Raw genomic sequence first — 22,840 nt, forward strand, 5'->3', positions numbered from 1 at the left:
ATATTAAGTGACAGAACTTACCTCGTAGTAGCAGTTTGCTGTAGATCACTGGAGCAACAAAGGGTGGTACATAGGAAGTGAAAAAAAAAACCAGGTTATTTCTGTTTTCAAGAATGGCCTTAGGACAGATGCACATAATTATAGACCTGTATCTATGTCAGTTTGTTTTAGAATAAGGGAACATGTTTTAGGCTCGAGAATTCAGTCTCTTTGGAGAACAAAAATCTCTTCTATTAAAATTAACATGGATTCTGCAAATAGATCTTGCAAAACTGAGCTCATTCTGTTCCTCCACGAGATGGATAGCGCTGTGGACAACAGCTCTCAGGTTGATGCAGAGTGTGATTCCAGGAAATCATTTAAAACCAATCCATAATACCATGTAGTGAAACAAATACCAAATACAAACTTATCTAGTACTGGACCAGATTTGCGACTGGGAATGATTTCCTCATAGATAAAACTCAACACATCACTCTTAATGGGACAAAATCAACAGTGTGTGCAGCTTACAGACACTGAACATAGAGGTTAATCTACAGGTGTAGAAGTTATTTCCAGATTAACCTAAGGGAGTGTGACAGGACCATTAATGTTTACAACATATATAAATGATCTAGTGGAAAGTGTAAGATGCTCAGTGCCAGAAGACAGTATCTACTTACAGAATGACCTGCAGAGAATTGATGAATGGTGCAGAGCACTTGGCCGTGAAAGGCAAAGACCCCAAGTTCAAGTCCCGATCCGGCACACAGCTTTAATCTGCCACCAAGTTTCCTATCAGCACATACTCCACTGCAAAGTGAAAATTTCATTCTGGATATAACAAAAAGTAGGAAAAGAATATTCCAGACAGATTCTCTCTACGAATCTCAAGGACATTTAACACTTTCACCAAGGAAATGGCGTGTAAGGAACTTGTTCGAGTGTTCTTGAATGGTGTTCATCAGTATGGTACCCTTACCAGGTAGGAAAAATAGAGAGAATGCAACAAAAGAGCGGATTGTTCTATTACAGGATCACTTAGTTGTTGCAAGAGCATTACTATGATGTTACAAGAGAAGTGACGTGCATGATGGAGACGTTCATTCATTATTCAAATTTCTGGAGAGCACTAAGAGAAGCATTGTGCATAACCGAGATGTTTACTATCGAAATTTCAAAATGCACTTTCTGGAAGAGTTTGACAACAGATTACTTTGTCCAACATGTATCTCACGCAATGGTCACAATGAAAATTCAAGAAATTTGAGCCAACACAGAGGCTTGTTGACAACCATTCTTCCCACACACCATTTAGGAATGGAACTAGATGGAGTGGGGTGAATCAGATATGGTATCTGAAGTACCTTCCATCACACACCATTAGGTGGCTTGGACAGCATGGTGTATATGTAAAAAAATACAGCTCATCGATATGCAGTGCAGGGGTAACCAGCAGCCCAACACAGGCCACTAGCCCATTGATGTCAATGTGGATCATGAAACTCATGACAGAGTCCTTTAGAACATGAATCTTTTGGACCTGTGTAGAGTGAAGGCCAATTGAAGCCCACAACAATCAACAGAATAAAAAGTCAGTAAGAAGCCTTTGAAGTCTCATGTAGGTTTAGTAAAATGTGATGGGGGCAAGCAGTGCCTTATACAACTCAAGAAAGGTTCCAATGAGGTGTTGGTATTTACAGAAAGCTTGTCAGATTTATTTTTTTTATTAAAGAAACAGCAAAGTTGGCTGTAGACTGCTCCTCCCAGAAACCACCTTGAAACTCAAGAACCCACCATCACCTAGAGCAACCACCCTTTCATGCAATCTGCAGGGCACAGTGAGGCTAACTGGTTGGCTGAAGGATTGAGACAACAATACTATCTCACTGTTATGAACGAAAGACACCAAGTTAAATGCATTTAGACGTAGCCTTTAGCCTTTAAATATGGAAACGTTAGATTGCTTCTGAACACTAAGAAAAGGCACTGACACCCCCCCCCCCTCCACCACACACACACACACACACACACACACACACACACACACACACACACACACACACCCCTCTGCACTCATTGGTAGCACATGGTGTCTTGTTCATGTTCACTGCAGCACTCTGGTCACAGCACCAATTTACTACACCTGAAGATGGGTGTATAAAGAGCCCGAAACTGTTAGTGTTAAAAAAGAACCTTACTGCTGTAGCAGTATTTTCAACCAATGTGTTAAGAGTTCTACTTCTGAGGAAGGACATTGCCCGACAGTTTATATTGCTAGTATTCATTTCATTGACCCTCTGTGACTCAACATCTCAATGCGATGAGTAGCAATCTATCCTTTCCATATTTTTTTCAGTATGTCATTTTCACAATTAAACTATCTCCATATAAAATTACTGTCAGTTCAACAGATGAACCTCAAAGGTTTAATTGGGTTTCATCAAGTTGCTAAAAATATTTCTGTGGGCATATCCAACACATTTAATGTTTACTACGTGGTGTATATAATAGGGAAACATTCCACGCGGGAAAAATATATTTAAAAACAAAGATGATGTGACTTACCATACGATAGTGCTGGCAGGTCGATAGAAACACAAACAGACACATACATACACACAAAATTCTAGCTTTCGCAACCAATGGTTGCTTCGTCAGGAAAGAGGGAAGGAGAGGGAAAGACTAAAGGCTGTGGGTTTTAAGGGAGAGGGTAAGGAGTCATTCCAATCCTGGGAGCAAAAAGACTTACCTTAGGGGGAAAAAAGGACAGGTATAAAATCGCGCGCGCGCACGCGCACACACACACACACACACACACACACACACACACACACACAAGCAGACATTTGTAAAGGCAGAGAGTTTGGGCAGAGATGTCAGTCGAGGCGGAAGTAAAGAGGCAAAGATGTTGAAAGACAGGTGAGGTATGAGCGGCGGCAACTTGAAATTAGAAATTAGCGGAGGTTGAGGCCTGGCGGATAACGAGAAGAGAGGATATACTGAAGGGCAAGTTCCCATCTCTGGAGTTCTGACAGGTTGGTGTTAGTGGGAAGTATCCAGATAACCCGGACAGCGTAACACTATGCCAAGATGTGCTGGCCGTGCACCAAGGCATGTTTAGCCACAGGGTGATCCTCATTACCAACAAACACTGTCTGCCTGTGTCCATTCATGCGAATGGACAGTTTGTTGCTGGTCATTCCCACATAGAAAGCTTCACAGTGTAGGCAGGTCAGTTGGTAAATCACGTGGGTGCTTTCACACGTGGCTCTGCCTTTGATAGTGTACACCTTCCGGGTTACAGGACTGGAGTAGGTGGTGGTGGGAGGGTGCATAGGACAGGTTTTACACCGGGGGGCGGTTACAAGGGTAGGAGCCAGAGGGTAAGGAAGGTGGTTTGGGGATTTCATGGGGATGAACTAAGAGGTTACGAAGGTTAGGTGGATGGTGGAAAGACACTCTTGGTGGAGTTGGGAGGATTTCATGAAGGATGGATCTCATTTCAGGGCAGGATTTGAGGAAGTCGTATCCCTGCTGGAGAGCCACATTCAGAGTCTGATCTAGTCCCGGAAAGTATCCTGTCACAAGTGGGGCACTTGTGGTTCTTCTATGGGAGGTTCTGGGTTTGAGGGGATGAGGAAGTGGCTCTGGTTATTTGCTTCTGTACCAGGTCGGGAGGGTAGCTGCAGGATGTGAAAGCTGTTTTCAGGTTGTTGGTGTAATGGTTCAGGGATTCCGGACTGGAGCAGATTCGTTTGCCACGAAGACCTAGGCTGTAGGTAAGGGACTGTTTGATGCGGAATGGGTGGCAGCTGTTATAATGGAGGTACTGTTGCTTGTTGGTGGGATTGATGTGGACAGACGTGTGAAGCTGGCCATTGGACAGATGGAGGTCAACGTCAAGGAAAGTGGCATGGGATTTGGAGTAGGACCAGGCGAATCTGATGTAACCAAAGGAGTTGAGGTTGGAGAGGAAATTCTGGAGTTCTTCTTCACTGTTAGTCTAGATCATGAAGATGTCATCAATAAATCTGTACCAAACTTTGGGTTGGCAGGCCTGGGTAACCAAAAAGGCTTCCTCTTTCATTTCAGCCTCATGTTACACTTTCCACCTTCTAATACGACGTCACCCTCACAACACCCCCACAACGACCCCATTTAGTTTTATTTACATTCCCTCCGCAAACATGCCTTCGCCCTAGCCAGATTACGCTCCCATATTTTATTTTCTCAGCCGTGTCTGACATTTGGAATTACCCCCAAAGGCCTCACACTTAAAGTTCCCATCTCTGGCTGCAACCCTTCTTTCCATCAGTCCCTATACCAGTTCCAAACTGAACAATCCATTGCCCTCACCCACCTAATCCTTCACCTACACATCAACTCAGCCAATGAACACACCCGTCAACTCCTATCCTTAATAAAAGTCCTCAATATTTCCTCTCCCGCATCCACGCCGGCTGTTCAAAGCATCCTCCTACAGGCCAACCGCAAATTAGAACAGCATGCCACCCTCCACCTCAAAAAATTATCGAATCTCCTGGTTTCCCACCTCCGGAAAGGCAACTCACTCACCCTTCACTAGCTTTCCAGTAAACCTCAACCTCCTCTCATTGCACACAAACCCAGTCTCTCCCATCTACTCAATCTCCCACTTCCAGCTACTCAATCTCCCACTTCCAGCTCCACTCCCTCCAAAACCTCAAAATTCCAATCAACGCAATCTGGAATCACAACACCCCAATTCAGTAGTTAACCTTTCCTCCAAACCTCTCTCCCAATCCGAAACCTCTGTCCTATCCAAAGGCCTCACCTTCAGCCCCACTCCCAGATTCAACCAAACAGCCCTCGTCAAAGATTTACTGTCCTACACTCGCACTCTCTGCTGGAAATATCACTTTGCCACGAAGAAAAATGATCCTAATCCTACTCCTAATGATCCAACTCCCCAAGACACTATCCAAATTGAACCCTGCCTGGAACAGTTCTGTCCTCCGTCACAGCGGGACCCACCTCCTCTTCCTCAAAATCACCATTTCCAAACCTTCCAGGAATTTCTGACTTCCAGCCATGCTTCTCAATCCTTAAAAAACCTTAACCCTACTCCCAACACCACCACTGCTGAAGCCCAAGCTATCCGTGATCTGAAGGCTGACCGATCCATCGTCATTCTTCCAGCGGACAAGGGTTCCACGACCGTGGTACTTGATCGTCGGGAGTATGTGGCTGAGGGACTGCGTCAGCTTTCAGACAACACCACATACAAAGTTTGCCAAGGCAATCCCATTCCTGATGTCCAGGCGGAGCTTCAAGGAATCCTCAGAACCTTTCCCCTGACTCCATCAACCTCCTGACCACCCCGCACCCCTACCTTCTTCCTAAAATTCACAAACCCAATCATCCCGGCCGCCCCATTGTAGCTGGTTACCAAGCCCCCACAGAACGTATCTCTGCCTACGTAGATCAACACCTTCAACTCATTACATGCAGTCTCCCATCCTTCAAAGACACCAACCACTTTCTCGAACGCCTGGAATCCTTACCCAATCTATTACCCCAGGAAACCATCCTTGTAACCATTGATGCCACTTCCTTATACACAAATATTCCGCACGTCCAGGGCCTCGCTGCGATGGAGCACTTTCTTTCACGCCGATCACCTGCCACCCTACCTAAAACCTCTTTCCTCATTACCTTAGCCAGTTTCATCCTGACCCACAACTTCTTCACTTTTGAAGGCCAGACATACCAACAATTAAAGGGAACAGCCATGGGTACCAGGATGGCCCCCTCGTACGCCAACCTATTCATGGGTCGCTTAGAGGAAGCCTTCTTGGTTACCCAGGCCTGCCAACCCAAAGTTTGGTACAGATTTATTGATGACATCTTCATGATCTGGACTCACGGTGAAGAAGAACTCCAGAATTTCCTCTCCAACCTCAACTCCTTTGGTTACATCAGATTCACCTGGTCCTACTCCAAATCCCATGCCACTTTCCTTGACATTGACCTCCATCTGTCCAATGGCCAGCTTCACACATCCGTCCACATCAGACCCACCAACAAGCAACAGTACCTCCATTATGACAGCTGCCACCCATTCCACATCAAACGGTCCCTTCCCTACAGCCTATGTCTTCGTGGCGAACGAATCTGCTCCAGTCCGGAATCCCTGAACCATTACACCAACAACCTGAAAACAGCTTTCACATCTCGCAACTACCCTCCCGACCTGGTACAGAAGCAAATAACCAGAGCCACTTCCTCATCCCCTCAAACCCAGAACCTCCCACAGAAGAACCACAAAAGTGCCCGACTTGTGACAGGATACTTTCCGGGACTGGATCAGACTCTGAATGTGGCTCTCCAGCAGGGATACGACTTCCTCAAATCCTGCCCTGAAATGAGATCCATCCTTCATGAAATCCTCCCCACTCCACCAAGAGTGTCTTTCCGCCATCCACCTAACCTACGTAACCTCTTAGTTCATCCCTATGAAATCCCCAAACCACCTCCTTACCCTCTGGCTCCTACCCTTGTAACCGCTCCCGGTGTAAAACCTGTCCAATGCACCCTCCCACCACCACCTACTCCAGTCCTGTAACCCGGAAGGTGTACACTATCAAAGGCAGAGCCACGTGTGAAAGCACCCACGTGATTTACCAACTGACCTGCCTACACTGTGAAGCTTTCTATGTGGGAATGACCAGCAACAAACTATCCATTCGCATGAATGGACACAGGCAGACAGTGTTTGTTGGTAATGAGGATCACCCTGTGGCTAAACATGCCTTGGTGCACGGCCAGCACATCTTGGCAGTGTTACACCGTCTGGGTTATCTGGATACTTCCCACTAACACCAACCTGTCAGAACTCCAGAGATGGGAACTTGCCCTTCAGTATATCCTCTCTTTTCATTATCCGCCAGGCCTCAACCTCCGCTAATTTCTAATTTCAAGTTGCCACCGCTCATACCTCACCTGTCTTTCAACAACACCTTTGCCTCTTTACTTCCGCCTCAACTGACATCTCTGCCCAAACTCTTTGCCTTTACAAATGTCTGCTTGTGTGTGTGTGTGTGTGTGTGTGTGTGTGTGTGTGTGTGTGTGTCTGCTTGTGTGTGTGTGTGTGTGTGTGTGTGTGTGTGCGCACGCGAGTGTATACCTGTCCTTTTTTCTCCCTAAGGTAAGTCTTTCCGCTCCCAGGATTGGAATGACTCCTTACCCTCTCCCTTAAAACCCACAGCCTTTAGTCTTTCCCTCTCCTTCCCTCTTTCCTGACGAAGCAACCATTGGTTGCAAAAGCTAGAATTTTGTATGTATGTATGTGTGTGTTTCTATCGACCTGCCAGCGCCTTCGTATGGTAAGTCACATCATCTTTGTTTTTACTATGTGGTGTGTTGGAAGTAAACAGAGGGTGAAGTAACTGCCTGGTAACATCCAGGTCAGACTGAACACTAGTTTTATTTGACAAGGACTGAAGAAAATTTACGTTGACCTTACTGGAGAGCCCATCAGAAATTCCAGTCCAAGTTACTTCAGGAGAATGATATCTTACTCAAATTCTTCCTCACCATGACAGGGAGTAGTGATGTTCTTAGCTCCAGAGAACTGTTTATATTAGTTAAAGTGCATTCATACTGGACTACTTATTAATAATACGTTCATATTGCCCTACTGCATGGCCTAAAGTTGTCACAGTGTACACTTGTGTTTATTCAACAGCAAAAATAGTAATGTTTTTGTAGTAAACTTACCGCTACTTGTTGGGCTTGATGCATAGTTGAAGTACCTCCATACACAACAACAGACTTTACAATAGAACCGAGAGCAAACTTCCGTGCTTCATTAAAAATTTGTAATGCAAGTTCCCTTGTTGGTGATAGTATAACAGCATGGGGCTCACAACCCTGCCCTGTCATGACTAGCTCTCTTGGATCATTTAGGATGGTATTAATAATAGGCACAAGGAAGGCAGCCTGAAAATAGAAAACATACCAATTAGAAACTTTCTTGATTACCTCTATTACAATTACACTTCAGAAAAATAATAAATTCATTGTCATGTTTCCAAAAACCACAACATTAAATACAAATGTGGAAATGCAGGGTATCAAAATTTGCAATGTATTACTTCTTTCAACTTTCACAGCACGAAATTCTCACGACTACTACTACCACTACTAACTTACAATATGTAATAGTTTACTAAATGCCTTTGTTACTTTAGTTTCCTTTTCAGCAATTATTAGATATGAGTTATCACCTTCAATACCATGTCTCCCCTCCACATACTTTGTACTTCCACAATACGTCTACTTGGAACACCTGGTGTAGCAGTGTGAACTGAACACTGCCACTCAGCTAAAGTAGTATGTGAACATCAATCAACCTACATGGACGTAATATGTGAAATCTATGGAGTAAACAACATGCCACTGAAAGCCAAATCTTACATTTTTTGGCCACTGAAATCCTGTGCAACCTCAGTCTGTAACAGTCTCATCTATGCAACTTTTACAAACCACAAAAATTAGCGAAACACAAACTGGAATGAAAAATAATTCTATTTTTAATATAAACAGAAGTTCTAGTTAAGTATAAATGTGAAATACGTCATTACTAAAGTACACTGTATGCATTTCCTTTGGTTACCACCCTGGAATCATTTACGTAATACAGATGAATTGGCTGTTCTACATCTGTAAGTGAACAACAATTTTCATCCAATCAGAATTAGAGTGACCCTGATACTTTGGGACTAAAATAGGCTAAGTTCCTGAACTTTTCCAGTATGCTGAGCACAAAAACTATGTAGACACTTTTCACTATCACAGTAACAACTTTTATGAATAGTAACGCAATCATCATCGTAACTCATTTTTGATTCAGAGATGGACTGAAATATTTTTCAAACCACCTGGTTTAACAAATTTGCTTTCTTTCCATTTCTCCTTGGATAGATGAGAGAGACCTTGCAAACATACTTCAATATACAAATTGTTTCAAGTAAGCCCAAAGTAATGTATAGGTAAGGTAAGAAACTTCTTTTTCAGATTCACAAGTTTTCTGCCTAGAATCTCTCCAGGCTTCAGAGATTTCTGTGCACTATTTTATTCAGGGCCAATTATGATCCTTTGATCTGCAACACCATTCACAATTTGTATCCTTAAATAGTACAAAAGTCAGTAAAACTGGCAAAATGGGAATTAAACAACACAAGATTGCTAGTTTTGGTGAATGTTGGTCTTCAAAACTGAAATGAATATGACAAATTCTTACATGGCATAATATAGTCACAACAGAGTGCTCCCTTAAAAATCCCAAATAAACTGGATTTGATTTACTCTGATTAATAAGCATTGGTCTGAATCTTGAGACTTTATACATTGCATAACACACACCGATTACAATTGTGAGAACGGTGAGAGTGCCACTGCTAGTTAGAGTATACAATTTATGAAATTCAAATTTCAACTACAAGAAAGGTGAAATTTACTAACTGATTATTAATTTTAGACAATGTTCAAGACACTAACCAATGTTTATTGAAACTGATTTTAAAAACTGTCACATCAAAATTTATCAACATTTGTCACCACATTTTGCTTACACAACTGCTTATAACCAAGTGTAGATGGTTTCAGTTGTGAAACCATGCATCAAATATAAATTTCAATAATTACAGCAATTTTATACATCACAACTTGTGTGGAATATCTCCATACAAGTTTTTTGCCTGTTTGAGGACTGGACTAACTGTTCTACAACATTCCAAACCCGTAGTTTCGTCAGGAAAAGAACTATCAGCATTACCTGAGATCCCCAATAGCACTGACAAGCCTTGTTGCCTGAAAATTATTGTGTCAAGAGGAAACATTTGTAAGGGACAAGAACCACCCTGCTCACTTAGGTGGTAGTAGTAGTAATGATCTTGTAAATGAATACTCCCCACTGTTAATACTGTCAAGTAGCAAAACAGAAGTGGAAGTTATTAGATTTACAGTGTTCTAATGCATATGAAGTTATGAACGAGCATCCAAGTTCTACAATAGATGTATACTTCACTTTATTACATTGCATGTGACTGCACACAATGTATATTCTATAAAATACTTCTGCAGAATTTTTAGGCAGCATTCAGAAGACAATTTATAATTTACTAAAAATATAGTGGTTAAGGTACACTGCCCCAATGCAGCCCCACATGAGTACAGGCATCCTTTGTTTGCCCATGGGCAGCCACAACCAGTGCTATGACTGGGTTCTCCTATTGCACATGTTCTGCCACTGACACCCTTAAGAGCAGGCTCATGGCAGGGCAGTACTAACGGTTGGTTGGTTTGTGGGATTGAAGGGAACAGACTACTAGGGCCATCGGTCCCTTTTTCCACGAACTAGAAACACCGACAAAGAATAAGAACAAACAATGGAGATGTCAAGAGACGACACAGGACAACAAAGACACAGAGACCAGAAAAAAGGAATTAAAATCACACAGAGTATGACAGTGGTTGGCCAAACATAGAAACAAAATGGAAAAGCCAACCACCAAGAAACACACTAAAAACCCCAGTCTAAAATTGTAGTCCAAAGGCCAGACAACACAAAAAAAGGACAAACACTTAAATCAAGCGACAAAAACCCCCTGCACGAATAGAACTCAAAACTAAATCTGCCATCGCATTGTCATCTGATAAAAATGCAGGAAGCGTATCAGGCAGCACAAATGTCTGCCTGAGCAGAGTTAAAAGCGGGCAGTCCAACAAGATGTGGACCAACATCAAAGCTGACCCGCAGCGACATAAAGGTGGGTCCTCGTGGTGCAATAAATAATAGCTGTGTATTATCCAGGTGCAACCAATGCACAGCCACCAGAGGACAACAGAGTCATTGCGAGAGAGACGCGAGGAGGAGTGCCACACACCGGTACCCTCCTTGAAGGCCCCAAGTCTGTTGGGTGAAGGAAGGGTTCGTCATTCTTCACCCCAGGCACAAAGTACCTTCTGCCGCAAAACTGACCTGAGGTCACTCTCCGAAAGGCTAATCTCCAAGGCTGGTGCACTGACAGCCTGTTTGGCCAGCATGTCAACACATTCATTTCCTGGGATGCCAACATGACCCGGGGTCCACACAAAGACCACACAGCGGCCACAACGGGCAAGAGTATGGAGGGACTCCTGGATAGCCATCAGCAGATGAGAGTGAGGGAAACACTGGTCGATAGCTCGTAAACCGCTCAGGGAGTCACTACAGATAACGAAGGACTTGCCTGAGCAGAAGCTCTCTAGGGCGCGAGAGACGGCGACCAGCTCGGCAGTGAAAACACTGCAGCCAGCCGGCAATAAGTGTTGTTCACAATGATCCCCTAGAATAAGAGCATAACCAACACGATTAGCAACCATCGAACTGTCAGTATAGACAATGTCAGAGCCTTCAAATGCAGCAAAGATTGAAAGCAAGCAGCCGCGGAGGGCCTCAGGAGGGACTGAGTCCTTCGAACCCTGTGCCAAATCGAGCCAAAGGCATGGGCGGGGCACACACCACAGGGGTATACACAGATGGGCCCAGAAGAGAGGTGGAACAGAGAAAACCTCAAGCCCAGAGAGAAGAGCTCTGACGTGAACCGCGATTGTACACCCTTAATGGGGCTGCCGTTCCGGAAGATGGATGACCAACTGAGGGAACAGGAGACGATAATTGAGATGCCCGGACAAGCTACAAATGTGTGTAGCATAATCAGCCAGTAATCGTTGGCACCAGAACCACAATGACACCTGCCTCCACAAGTATGCTGTTGACAGGGCTTGTCCGGAAAGCTGCAGTGGGAGTCAGATCCCGCTGTGAAGGATGGGGTCAAGCAACTACAATGTTGAAGGCGATGCCGAACCGTAAGCCAGGCTCCCATAATTTAGATGGGACAGAATTAACGCCTGGTACAGCTGTAGAAGGGTAGACCGATTGGCACCCAAGCTGGTGTGACTCAAGCCAACGAAGAGCATTAAGATGCCACTAGCATGTCTGTTTAAGCTGCCAATAGGAGGGAGCCAAGTCAACCGGGTATCAAAAACCAATCCCAAAAACCGATGAGTTGCCATCACAGCAAGAGGTTCGCCGTCAAGATAAAGCCGTGGCTAAGGGTGAACAGTGTGTCGCCCAGTGTGAACAGTGCGTTGCCGGCAGAAATGCGTAACACAAGCCTTGGCAGCCGAAAACTGGAAGCCGTGAGCTACAGCCCAAGACTGTGCCTTGCGGATAACACCCTGCAGCTGATGTCCAGCAGCTGCAATACCAGTGGAGCTAAAGTATAGGTAGAAGTCATCAGCATACAAGGAAACAGAGACGTTCCCACCACCGCAGCGAGACCATTAATTGCAATTAAAAAGAGGCAGATACTTAAGACAGATCCTTGTGTTACCCCATTCTCCCGCACTCTGGAGAAACTATGGGAGGCCGCAACTTGCATGCGGAAGGAATGAAGCGACAGAAGATTTTGTATGAAAATCGGGAGCGGACCCCGAAGACCCAAACCATGAAGCGTAGAGAGGATGTGACGTCGCCATGTCTTATCATATGCCTTCCGCATGTCAAAACAAGATGGTGATTGGATGCTGACGGCGGGCAAAGGCTGTACGGATGGCAGTCTCCAGGCACACCAGATTATCGGTGGCAGAGTGGCCCTTATGGAACCCATCCTGAGACGGAGCCATACAGCCCCGAGGCTCAAGTAGCCGACTCAACCTCCGGCTCACCATGCGTTCGAGCCACTTGCAAAGAATGTTGGTGAGGCTGATGGGGCGATAGCTGTCCACCTCCAGTGGGTTCTTGGCAGGTTTCAACACGGGGATTCAGATGCTTTCCCACCACTGTGACAGGAACTCACCCTCAACCCCGATACGGTTGAAAAAGTCTAGGAGGAGTCGCTGGCAGTCCACCGAGAGATGTTTGAGCATCTGACGGTGGATGTGATCTGGCCTGGGAGACATATTGGGGCAAACAGCTTGGGCACTTTGGAATTCCCACTCTCTGAATGGAGCACTGTACAATTCAGGGTGGTGTGTGAAATGAAAGGCTCCAACATTCCAACCGCTCTTTCAGGGAGCGGAAGGCCGGTGGATAATTCGCAGAAGCAGAACTCTGAGCAAAATGCTTCGCAAAGTGGTTTGCAATTGTGTCGGAGTCAGTACAGACTGCACCATTCAGTGAAAGCACAGGTACACTGACGGGGGTCTGATAGAGTCGCCTAATCTTGACCCAAACCTGCAATGGAGAGGTAGAGAGGCGAATGGTGGAGACATACCTTTCCCCAGCACTCCTGCTTGCATTGGTGAATGAGGCGGCAGCTCGCGCACGGAGGCGTTTAAAGGCTATGAGGTGTGGCAATGAGGGATGCCGCTTGTGACGCTGGAGTGCCCGTCTCAGCGATCTCAGGCGATCACCAAGGCACAGTCCTCCGCCGAGGGGACCCAGAAGAACAGGGAATGGCAGATTCTGCGGCAGTAACGATGACTGTGGTGACTGAGTGAACCACTGCATCAATGGCGTCATTGGAAAGAGGCTCAATAGTGGCAATGGAAGTGAACAAGTCATTGTCAGCCTTATTCATAGCCCATCTGCAGGGGTGCCCAGAATAGTGATGCTATGGCAGTGACAGAAAGATCGGAAATTGGTCACTACCGCACAAGTCGTCATGCACACTCCATTGGACAGAAGGTAACAGGCTAGGGCTGCAGGTCGAAAGGTCAATGGCTGAGTATATGCCGTGCACCACACTGAAATGTGTGAAGACACCAGTATTTAAAAGAGAAAGGACGAGCCGTGCCAATACTTGCTCAATGATGCTGCCTCGGCCTGTTGCCACTGATCCACCCCACAGAGGGTTATGGGCGTTGAAGTCACCCAGTAACAGAAAAGGTAGCGGCAATTGGGCTATCAATGCAGCCAGGACATGCTGCAGGACATCACCATCCAGTGGAAGATAGAGACTGCAGACAGTAACAGCCTGAGGCGTCCACACCCGAACAGGGACAGACACGCTGTAAGGAGAGTGAAGGACGTAGATGCAGACACCACCAGATACCCTCTCATAAGCTGCCCGGTTCTTATAATAACCCCTATAGCCATGGAGGGCGGGGGTTCGCATCGCCAGAAACCAAGCTTCCTGAAGAGCAATGCAGAGGAAAGGGTGAAGGCTGAGAAGTTGTTGGAGCCCAGCAAGATGGTGGAAAAAACCGCTGCAGTTCCACTGGAGGACGACATTGTCCATGGCTGAGAAAGGCATGAAGAGACTCAATAGGCAGATACACCACTGGGTCACCTGCTGCCACCAATTGAGTACCGACGGGAGCGACATCCGTATGTCTGAAGGACCGGCCAGACCTAGGTCCTCAGCAGACACCAGAATCTCCACCGCATCCTCATACGCAGAGCTTGTAGGTAGCAGGGGAGTGGGTGCCACTGCAATTTCCTTGGTCTCAGGGGTATTGAATTTCCATTTCTCACACTGTTCCTTTGGTTGCCCTTGCTGGGAGGGCTTCTTTGATTCAGTCTTCAGGACTGAAAAGGACCGCAAAGTCTTACAACCAGCTACATGGGGCTTCTTCAGCCACTGGTGGGTGTCTGGTTTGCCACTGGTAGGAGCCTGGGAAGGGAGTGACCAAAGGGATCCCTACCTACCGAGAGAAGCCAAGGAAGACTTACACTTCTCTGACTTAGAAGTGGGGACTAGTGTCCCCGATGGTTGGGCGGAGGGGGGGGGGGGGGGGGGGGGGGGGGGGGGGGGGGGATGTGCTGCTCCCGAGGTAGGTGGTGCGGGAGCAATAGGGAGGGAAGTGCCGCCCCCCCCCCCACCACCACCGCCATCAAGTGGGCAGGTGTGGTCCTTCAGCTCTGAGAGCTGTGGTTCAATGGATGGAGCTGTAACAGGAGTGACAACGGTGACATAAGGTGACATCATGCACATGGGATGAAGCCGTTCCAATTTCCGTTTAGCCTCAGTGTAGGTCAATCGGTCCAGGGTCTTTTATTCCATTATTTTCCGTTCCTTCTGTAGAATCTTACAGTCCGGCAATCAAGGGGGATGGTGCTCTCCGAAGTTGACACAGATGGGAGGCAGGGCAGGTGGAGTACCAGGATGGGATGGACGACCACAATCCCGACATATGAGGCTGGAAGCAACGTGGGAAGACATATGGGCCAACTTCCAACACTCTAAGCACCACATCGAGGGAGGTTTTTTTGGGCGCACAACTACAGTGGTCATTAGCACCCAGACTAAGTTATGAATGCACTGCGAGGCACAAGGTTAAAACAGCAACTAAAAAGGACAACACTATAAAAGGCACATTAACAGGCAAGGGATTGAAGGAAAATAGCAGAATCTAATGTCCTTAGACAAGTTTGTCAAGCGGATAAAAGGAAGAACGTGAGCAGCTGCTCCTGGGTCATCCGCTAAAATGGCATCCAGAGTACATGGCAGGCCAAGATCAAAGTGCAGTGTATTAAAATTCAGACAGGACGTTAAAATGTGGCGTACTGTCAGCAATTGCCACATGGGCAGAACGGCGCAGGCACCGCCGTCAGCAGATGGCGATGGCTGAACCAACAGTGTCCAATTCGTAACCGGACCAAAACGACCTCCTCCCGCCAAGAAGGGCATGAAGAGGTCGTCCAAGCCATAGGGAGAGGTTTCAAGGCCCGAAGCTTGTTTACAGTAAGTGTAGCCCAATCGGCATGACACAGCAATAAAATGCGCTGACAAATTACCCTGCTAAAATCAGATGAAGGCACACAACAAGAAGCTGTCTGAGGCTGGAGGACCACAGCCTTGGTTGCGGCATCTGCAGTTTCGTTCCAAGGGATACCAACATGGCCAGGAACCCACATAAAGGTAACCGGAGAACCGTCGTCCGCCAGCTGCTGAAGAGAGCGTTGGATCCGGTGCATGAAAGGGTGAACCGGATACAGATCACTGAGGCTCTGGATGGCGCTCAGGGAATCAGAGCAGATGACATAAGCAGAATGTCGGTGGCGGCGGATGTAAAGAACAGCCTGGTAGAGAGCAAATAGCTCAGCTGTGAAAACTGAACAATGGCCATGGAGCCGGTATTTGAAACTGTGTGCCCTGAGAATGAAAGAATACCTGACACCGTCATGGGTCTTAGAGCCATCTGTATAAATGAAGATTGTATTAATGATCTTCAAACGAAGTTTGACAAACCGGGAGCGGTATACCGAAGCTGGGGTAACCTCCTCTGGTAGTGAGCTGAGGTCAAGGTGAACGCGAACCTGAGCCTGGAGCCAAGGTGACGTTTGGCTCTCGCCCACTCGAAAGGTTGCAGGGAGTGAAAAATCAAGATGCTGAAGAAAGCAAACTCCAGGGTATAGCAGGGCAGATACATACAACCCGTATTGACGGTTGAGACAGTCTTCAAAAAAGGAACGATAAGACGGATGGTCGGGCATTGACAATAGCCGACAGGCATACCGACAAAGCAGTATATCGCGCCAGTAGGTTAGTGGCAATTCACCGGCTTCAGCATGAAGAATCTCGACGGGACTAGTATAGAACGCTCCGATCGCAAGACGTAACCCCCGATGTTGTATAGAGTTGAGGCGGCGTAAGATGGACAGCCGTGCAGAGGAGTATGAAAAGCTCCCATAATCCAGCTTTGAGCGGACGATCGACCGATATAGGCAAACTAGGACGGTTCGATCCGCTCCCCACAATGTACCGCTGAGAACACTGAGGACATTTAGAGAACGGGTACAATGGGCAGCCAAATATGACATGTGGAGACCAGCTAAGTTTCCGGTCAAATGTAAAACCTAAAAGTTTGGTGCCTCCACGAATGGGAGAGCAACGGGACCGAGATGTAAGGTCGGTGGGAGAAACTCTTTGTAGCACCAGAAGTTAATACAATACCGACCGTCTTCTCGGCAGAAAAACGGAAGCCATTGGCGACACTTCAAGAGTAAAGACGGTCAAGACAACGCTGAAGACAGCGCTCCAGGAAACATGTACGCTGCGCGCTGCAATAGATGGTAAAATCGTCCACGAAAAGGGAGCCTGATACATCAGCTGGGAGGCAATCCATTATTGGATTGATCGCTATGGCGAAGAGAGCGACGCTCATAACTGAGCCCTGAGGCACCCCATTCTCCTGGCGATAGGCGTCTAACAGGACAGAACTCACACGTACCCTGAACTGTTGATCCATTAAAAAGGCACGAATAAAAAGAGGGAGGCGACCGCGAAGGCCCCATGTATGCATGGTCCGGAGAATGCCTGCCCTCCAACAGGTGTCTTAAGCGTTCTCCAAATCTAAGAACACAGCCATGGTCTGGCGCTTCCGCAAGAAGTTATTCATAATGAAGGTCGACAAGGTAACCAGATGGTCAACAGCAGAGCGGCACCTACGAAATCCACATTGTACATTGGTAAGTAGGCGTCGAGATTCGAGAAGCCAAACCAAATGAGAGTTAACCATTCGTTCCATCACCTTACAGACACAGCTGGTAAGGGAAATGGGTCAATAACTCGAAGGCAAGTGCTTGTCCTTCCCCGGCTTAGGAATCGGATTCGCACCAGCATGTGGTAACATGACCCTCAATCCAGATGTGATTGCAAGTACAAAGGAAAAAGCCCTTACTCGCAGGAGAAAGGTTCGTTAGCATCTGAATATGAATAGAATCAGGCCCTAGGGCGGAGACCATGACCGGGCAAGTGCATTCTCGAGTTTCCGCATGGTGAATGGGGCATTATAACTTACATGATTCGAGGAGCGGAAGTTAGGTGGCCTTGCCTCCTCTGCCTTTTTTCGGGGAGAGGAAGGCAGGGTGGTAATAAGCGGAGCTCAAAACCTCTGCGAAAAATCGGCCAAAGGCATTGGAGACATCCCCAGGGGCCACAAGGACGTCATTCGCGACCGTCACGCCAGAAACTGGTGAGTGGACCTTAGTGCCAGATAGCCGGCACAGGCTTCCCAGACAACAGAAGGAGTAAAACTGTTGAAGGTGCTTGTGAAAGCAGCCCAGCTGGCTTTCTTGCTTTCTTTAATAACACGATGACACTGCACACGTAATAGTTTATAATTGATACAATTTGCCATCGTAGGGTGGCGTTTAAAGGTGCGTAAAGCACGTCGACGAGCACGTAAAGCGTCTACATGCTTCAGTCCACCAGCGGACCGGTACGCGATGTGGAGAAGAAGTAGTAGTATGAGGGATGGAATATTCAGCAGCAGTGAGAATGACTTCTGTGAGGTGTGCGACATGACTATCGCAACTTGCGAAGGTTTGATCCTGAAAGGTCGCACTGGAAGAGAAGAGCCCCAGTCTGCTTTGAATATGTTCCAACTAGTTGAGCATAGAGAGCTGTTATGATGCAGGAGATGGATAACAAAAGGGAAGTGGTCGCTCTAATACATATCAGAAAGTGCGTACCACTCAAACCAGAGTGCAAGTTGGGTAGTATATATAGAGGTCTAAATGGGTATAGGTGAGAGTTGTGTCCGGAAGGAAAGTAGGGGCGCCAGTATTGAGGCAGATAAGATTGAGGTGGTTGAAAAGGTCTGCTAACAGGGAGCCTCTCTGGCAGGATATTGGAGAGCCCCAAGGGGGATGGTGGGCATTGAAGTCTCCAGTCAACAAAAATGGTGCAGGTTGCTGAGCAATAATTTGCATCATGTCTGCCCTAGTAACGGCAGACAACGATGGAGTGTAAACGGTACAAATGGAAAATGTAAAAGTGGGGACAGTAATTCGGACAGCAACTGCCTGCAGGTCGGTGTGCAATGTGATAGGATTGTAGTAAATATCATCCCGGACCAGCAACATAAGCCCTCCATGAGCCGGAACACCTGCCTCAGGGGGTAGGTCAAAACGCACAGAGGCATAGTGTGCAAAGTCAATTTGATCGCATGGGCGTAGCTTCATTTCCTGGAGAGCTACGACGAGCGGACAGTGTAAGCGTATCAGCAACTTTAAGTCCTCAATTGGACCAAATGCCGCGAATATTCCAATGAAGAAGTGCATCGTGAGAAGAAAAAGGAGAAGCAAAAAGGGGACACCTCGAAGGCCACTGAGGGCCTGGCTTCAAGCGAGCACTGCTGCCGCTATCAAGAGGCGGAGAGTCATCGTCCATTTGTTCAATAGGTTCGTCGGCCATCTTGTTAAGATGGCCAGGAGCGGGAGCTTCCTCCGCCGGTGAACGGCCAGATGTTCGGCTACCAGCCGTGCGGCCAGGTGAAATGGATGATGGCCTGGGGCGGCAACTGCTGGGTGGCGCAGGAGAAGAAACGCACGGTGGCAGAGAAGGAGAACTTTGCTTCCTATGAGCCTTCTTGGAAGGTCGTTTAGTCAAAGTACTGGTTGATGGTTGGGAGTTCAGGGTTCGTACGAAGTCTTCACAGGCGGTTCCTTCTTGAAGGCCCATGCGTCTGACTTCTGGGTCTTAGTCTTAACAGAAGCTGATGAAGGTGCTTGTGTCATATGGGTGACGGGAGGAAGAGGAGACGCTGACCGGACAATCTTAGCACTGGCCGAACGGACGACCGTAGCGCTAAAGGTCAGATCGCATGTGTGTCGACACCTCCCTGGTAGGCCGAGGATAGGCAAGGACAGTACCGTATTTCCCTGCTGGGAGCAGCGTGGGGCTTCCAACTAGCAAATAGCTTGCGAGCGGCCGAGGTGGACACACTCTGACTCAAATTTCCAGTATACAGCGTTCATCCTTGTAGGTGGGGCAGCCGCAGGAGGACGCTGCATGATCACCCTGACAATTCACGCAACGAGGAGACGGAGGTGGACAGTCACCCTCATGGGCGTCCCTGCCACAAGTGACGCATTTGGCCGCATTAGAACAAGACTGGTGGGTGTGATTAAAACACTGACACTGGTAGTAGCGCGTAGGTGTCTGGACATAGTGGCGAACAGAAATAACCTCATAGCCCGCTTTGATGCGCGACGGCAGCTGAACACTATCAAAGGTCAAGGAAAGTGTCTGGGTCAGTACAAGGTCATTATTGACCTTTTTCATGACCCTATGGACAGCCGTCACACCCTGCTCAGCGAGGAAAGACAATCTCCTCGTCAGTCAATCCATCGAGTGATCTAGTATATACCAAACCATGCGACGAATTCAAAGTGCGGTGAGCCTCCACCCAGACAGGGAACGTGTACAGGAGTGTGGCCCAAAGGAGCTTTCGTGTCTGAAAGGCGCTCTCAGTTTCAACACCAAGGTACCGTTATGCATCCTGGTACAAGACTTGACAGGTCCGGCTATGGCATCTACGACCTTCTGAATAATGAAAAGGTTGACAGATGAAAAATCATTTCAATCCTCAGATTGAGAAACTACAAGGAGCTTTGGGGCAGGCGGTAGTACTTTTGTCACAGGTGGCTGGACAAGTGTCCGCGTTTGGGCAGAAGTCAAGAGAGAAGAAGAGAAATCCATTGCAGAGGAATCCCCCATGATTGCCAGTGTCTCTGATGGCGCGCTCCTTCCTTGTGGGGACCCTCTCAGAGGGCGCTCCCGCCTTAGGTGAATGTTTACACCTCAGGTCACACCTCCCGAGAAACGGACGGAGGGACCAATCGGCATGGTCGCAAGGTGTCAGCTCAGGCAATCACCCCTCCATGGGCCTGGCCTGTACCAGGGGGTACGTGCGTGCCTTACTTGTCTACCCAGGGTGGGGAATTATGCGTTACCCCGTCACTGGCTACTTGTGCGAACACATGGGTTGGCCTTCAGGCACACACAGGGAGGAAAGAAGAAGAGGGAAAAAAAAGGGAGAGGGGGAGAAAGGACAGACTGTCTCAAATGCCGAGGCGGAGACCATAGGGTGGACAAGAAGGCAAGGAGAAAAGGGCAAGGTAAAAAGTAAGGAAGACAGTGAGAGGGGGAGGACAAAGAAAGGAACCAAACAAAGGAAGGAAGAAACCAGAATTGAAAAACCAAAATGACCACAAATGTATGTCGTGGAACCGTCCGTCTCCGGACACAGGCGCAAACTACCCTCATGAGGGGGAGAGACTTCTTTTAGTTGCCTCGTACGACAGGCAGGAATACCGTGGGCCTATTACCCCCAAGCCCGCAGGGGGGTGGCAGTTAGCCATAGGCTACAGTCTAGCTGCCAGTACGTTCACACATTACCTGTTCGCTCACCTCTACCCATCCATGACCATGGGCACCCGAATGTCTACAGGCAAACATTAGCTATAACAGCCTGGGTTAGATTTCATTACACGCAAAAATTAGAAAACATGTTTAAATAAACCCATTCTTACCGTTTTTCCAGAACCAGTTTGTGCACATGCCATGAGATCTCTTCCGCCAGCTATTATGGGTATAGCATATTTCTGCACCGGTGTTGGTTTTGTATAACCACATTTTTTTACATTTTGCAAGACAAACTCTCTCAAGCCACACCTCGCAAAATCCACAATAGGCCCTGGTTTATTCTCTCCTGTCACCTAAAAAAAAGTTGCTTTAATTAACAAACAAACACACACACACACACACACACACACACACACACACACACACACACACACACACACACAGAGACAGAGAGACAGAGAGACAGAGAGAGATCGAGATATCACTTAATGAGATGTGGCAGTGACATTTCACTAACCACACTACTTTCAAAATATTCAGTACATAATCTCTTAAGCTGATGAAAAGGGTAACTTGTGAAACATATTGTAAATATATGCTTGGTGTAATTTCTTAATATAATTTGCGTCTAAATCCTTTGTCTGCTTCAAGAGTTACATGAATTCATGCCTGGGGAATGCAGGAGTCCACTAGGTGTGCAGATGTGACATCTTCAAGAGCAGGCAAAAGCAAGGTGCCTCAAATGTCCTGCAGCTTGGTGCAGGAATACTACCATCAAAACTAACATAAGGCAAGTTTTAGTGTGAGACTCCTCATAGTAATAGCAGCCTGGATCTGTCCCCATCACTGACTGGGAGGTGGGGAACAAATAGTCCTCCTGTACTTATGTCTCTTATCATAGAGCAATTGCTAAATAGTCATAATAAAGGCTTCTGATGAGTTTACACGCGAGGTACAGATGTGGCACACCAAAGCAGCTAGATTATGTATGTTAGGAAAAGTGATGTGCGTGAAATTACACTTTACTAAAAAGTTACGAATAGCAGCTCACAATATTAGCTGAATTTAGACCTGCAGCTGGAGATAGTGCAACAAAAGTGATCAATAAAATTTGTCAATTTATCTGATATTTGCATTGTATAACCTAATGATCATATATTGGTAGCATGTAATCTTGTGGGTTGAGATGCTAAGCTGTATCAGAATTTATCCTGCCTTTTGTCGTATGCAGTCCCATGTGGCAGTGTATTTAATCTGATATTCCACTGCCATTGCTGATTCATGAAGTTACACTGGAAAAATGTTTGCTTTGAGTTGGTGGCTTCTATGAATGCTCCGAGTTCTGGTGTGATGCTAACTGATCTTTCATTTGAAATTGTTACCGAGGCATACCAACTTAATTGGATGACAGAGCCACAACTATAATGCCTCTTTTTACCCAATGCATTGGCTACTTCCTGACTGGCCAAGCAACCTCTTCCACGAATTCTTTTTTAATCCAAAGATTGTGTATATGCCAACAGTTTGGGTGGGAATGTAACATCACAATGAGTGTAGACCAGGTAACAAAAGTGAGATTCAGCAGGTTGCAGATAACAATTATGCCCACTGTAGCACTAGACCACATGTACTGGTTATTCCACCCATTACAGCTGCAGGTAGCTTTTTCCACTGAGATGTGTGTTTTTGTCTTGTCATGCATCTGCTACAAATGTATGCTTAAATATTACTGG

At 46.8% G+C, this 22,840-nt stretch overlaps 1 protein-coding gene across 2 annotated transcripts in view; it reads right to left on the bottom strand.

The window, feature by feature from the left end:
* LOC124612983 (ATP-dependent RNA helicase vasa) overlaps positions 1-22,840 on the bottom strand; it is a 76,559-nt gene that overhangs the window by 27,067 nt on the left and 26,652 nt on the right. For both annotated transcript variants that reach the window (XM_047141520.1, XM_047141521.1), the window contains exons 5-6: positions 21,275-21,460; positions 7,744-7,965 (exon numbers count right to left, since the gene is read on the bottom strand). In XM_047141520.1, the coding sequence (XP_046997476.1) occupies positions 7,744-7,965; positions 21,275-21,460 (408 nt within the window). The remainder of the gene's footprint in view (positions 1-7,743; positions 7,966-21,274; positions 21,461-22,840) is intronic.

This window comes from Schistocerca americana, chromosome 4 (assembly GCF_021461395.2).
Source record: "Schistocerca americana isolate TAMUIC-IGC-003095 chromosome 4, iqSchAmer2.1, whole genome shotgun sequence".
NCBI classification, from domain to species: Eukaryota; Metazoa; Arthropoda; class Insecta; order Orthoptera; family Acrididae; genus Schistocerca; species Schistocerca americana.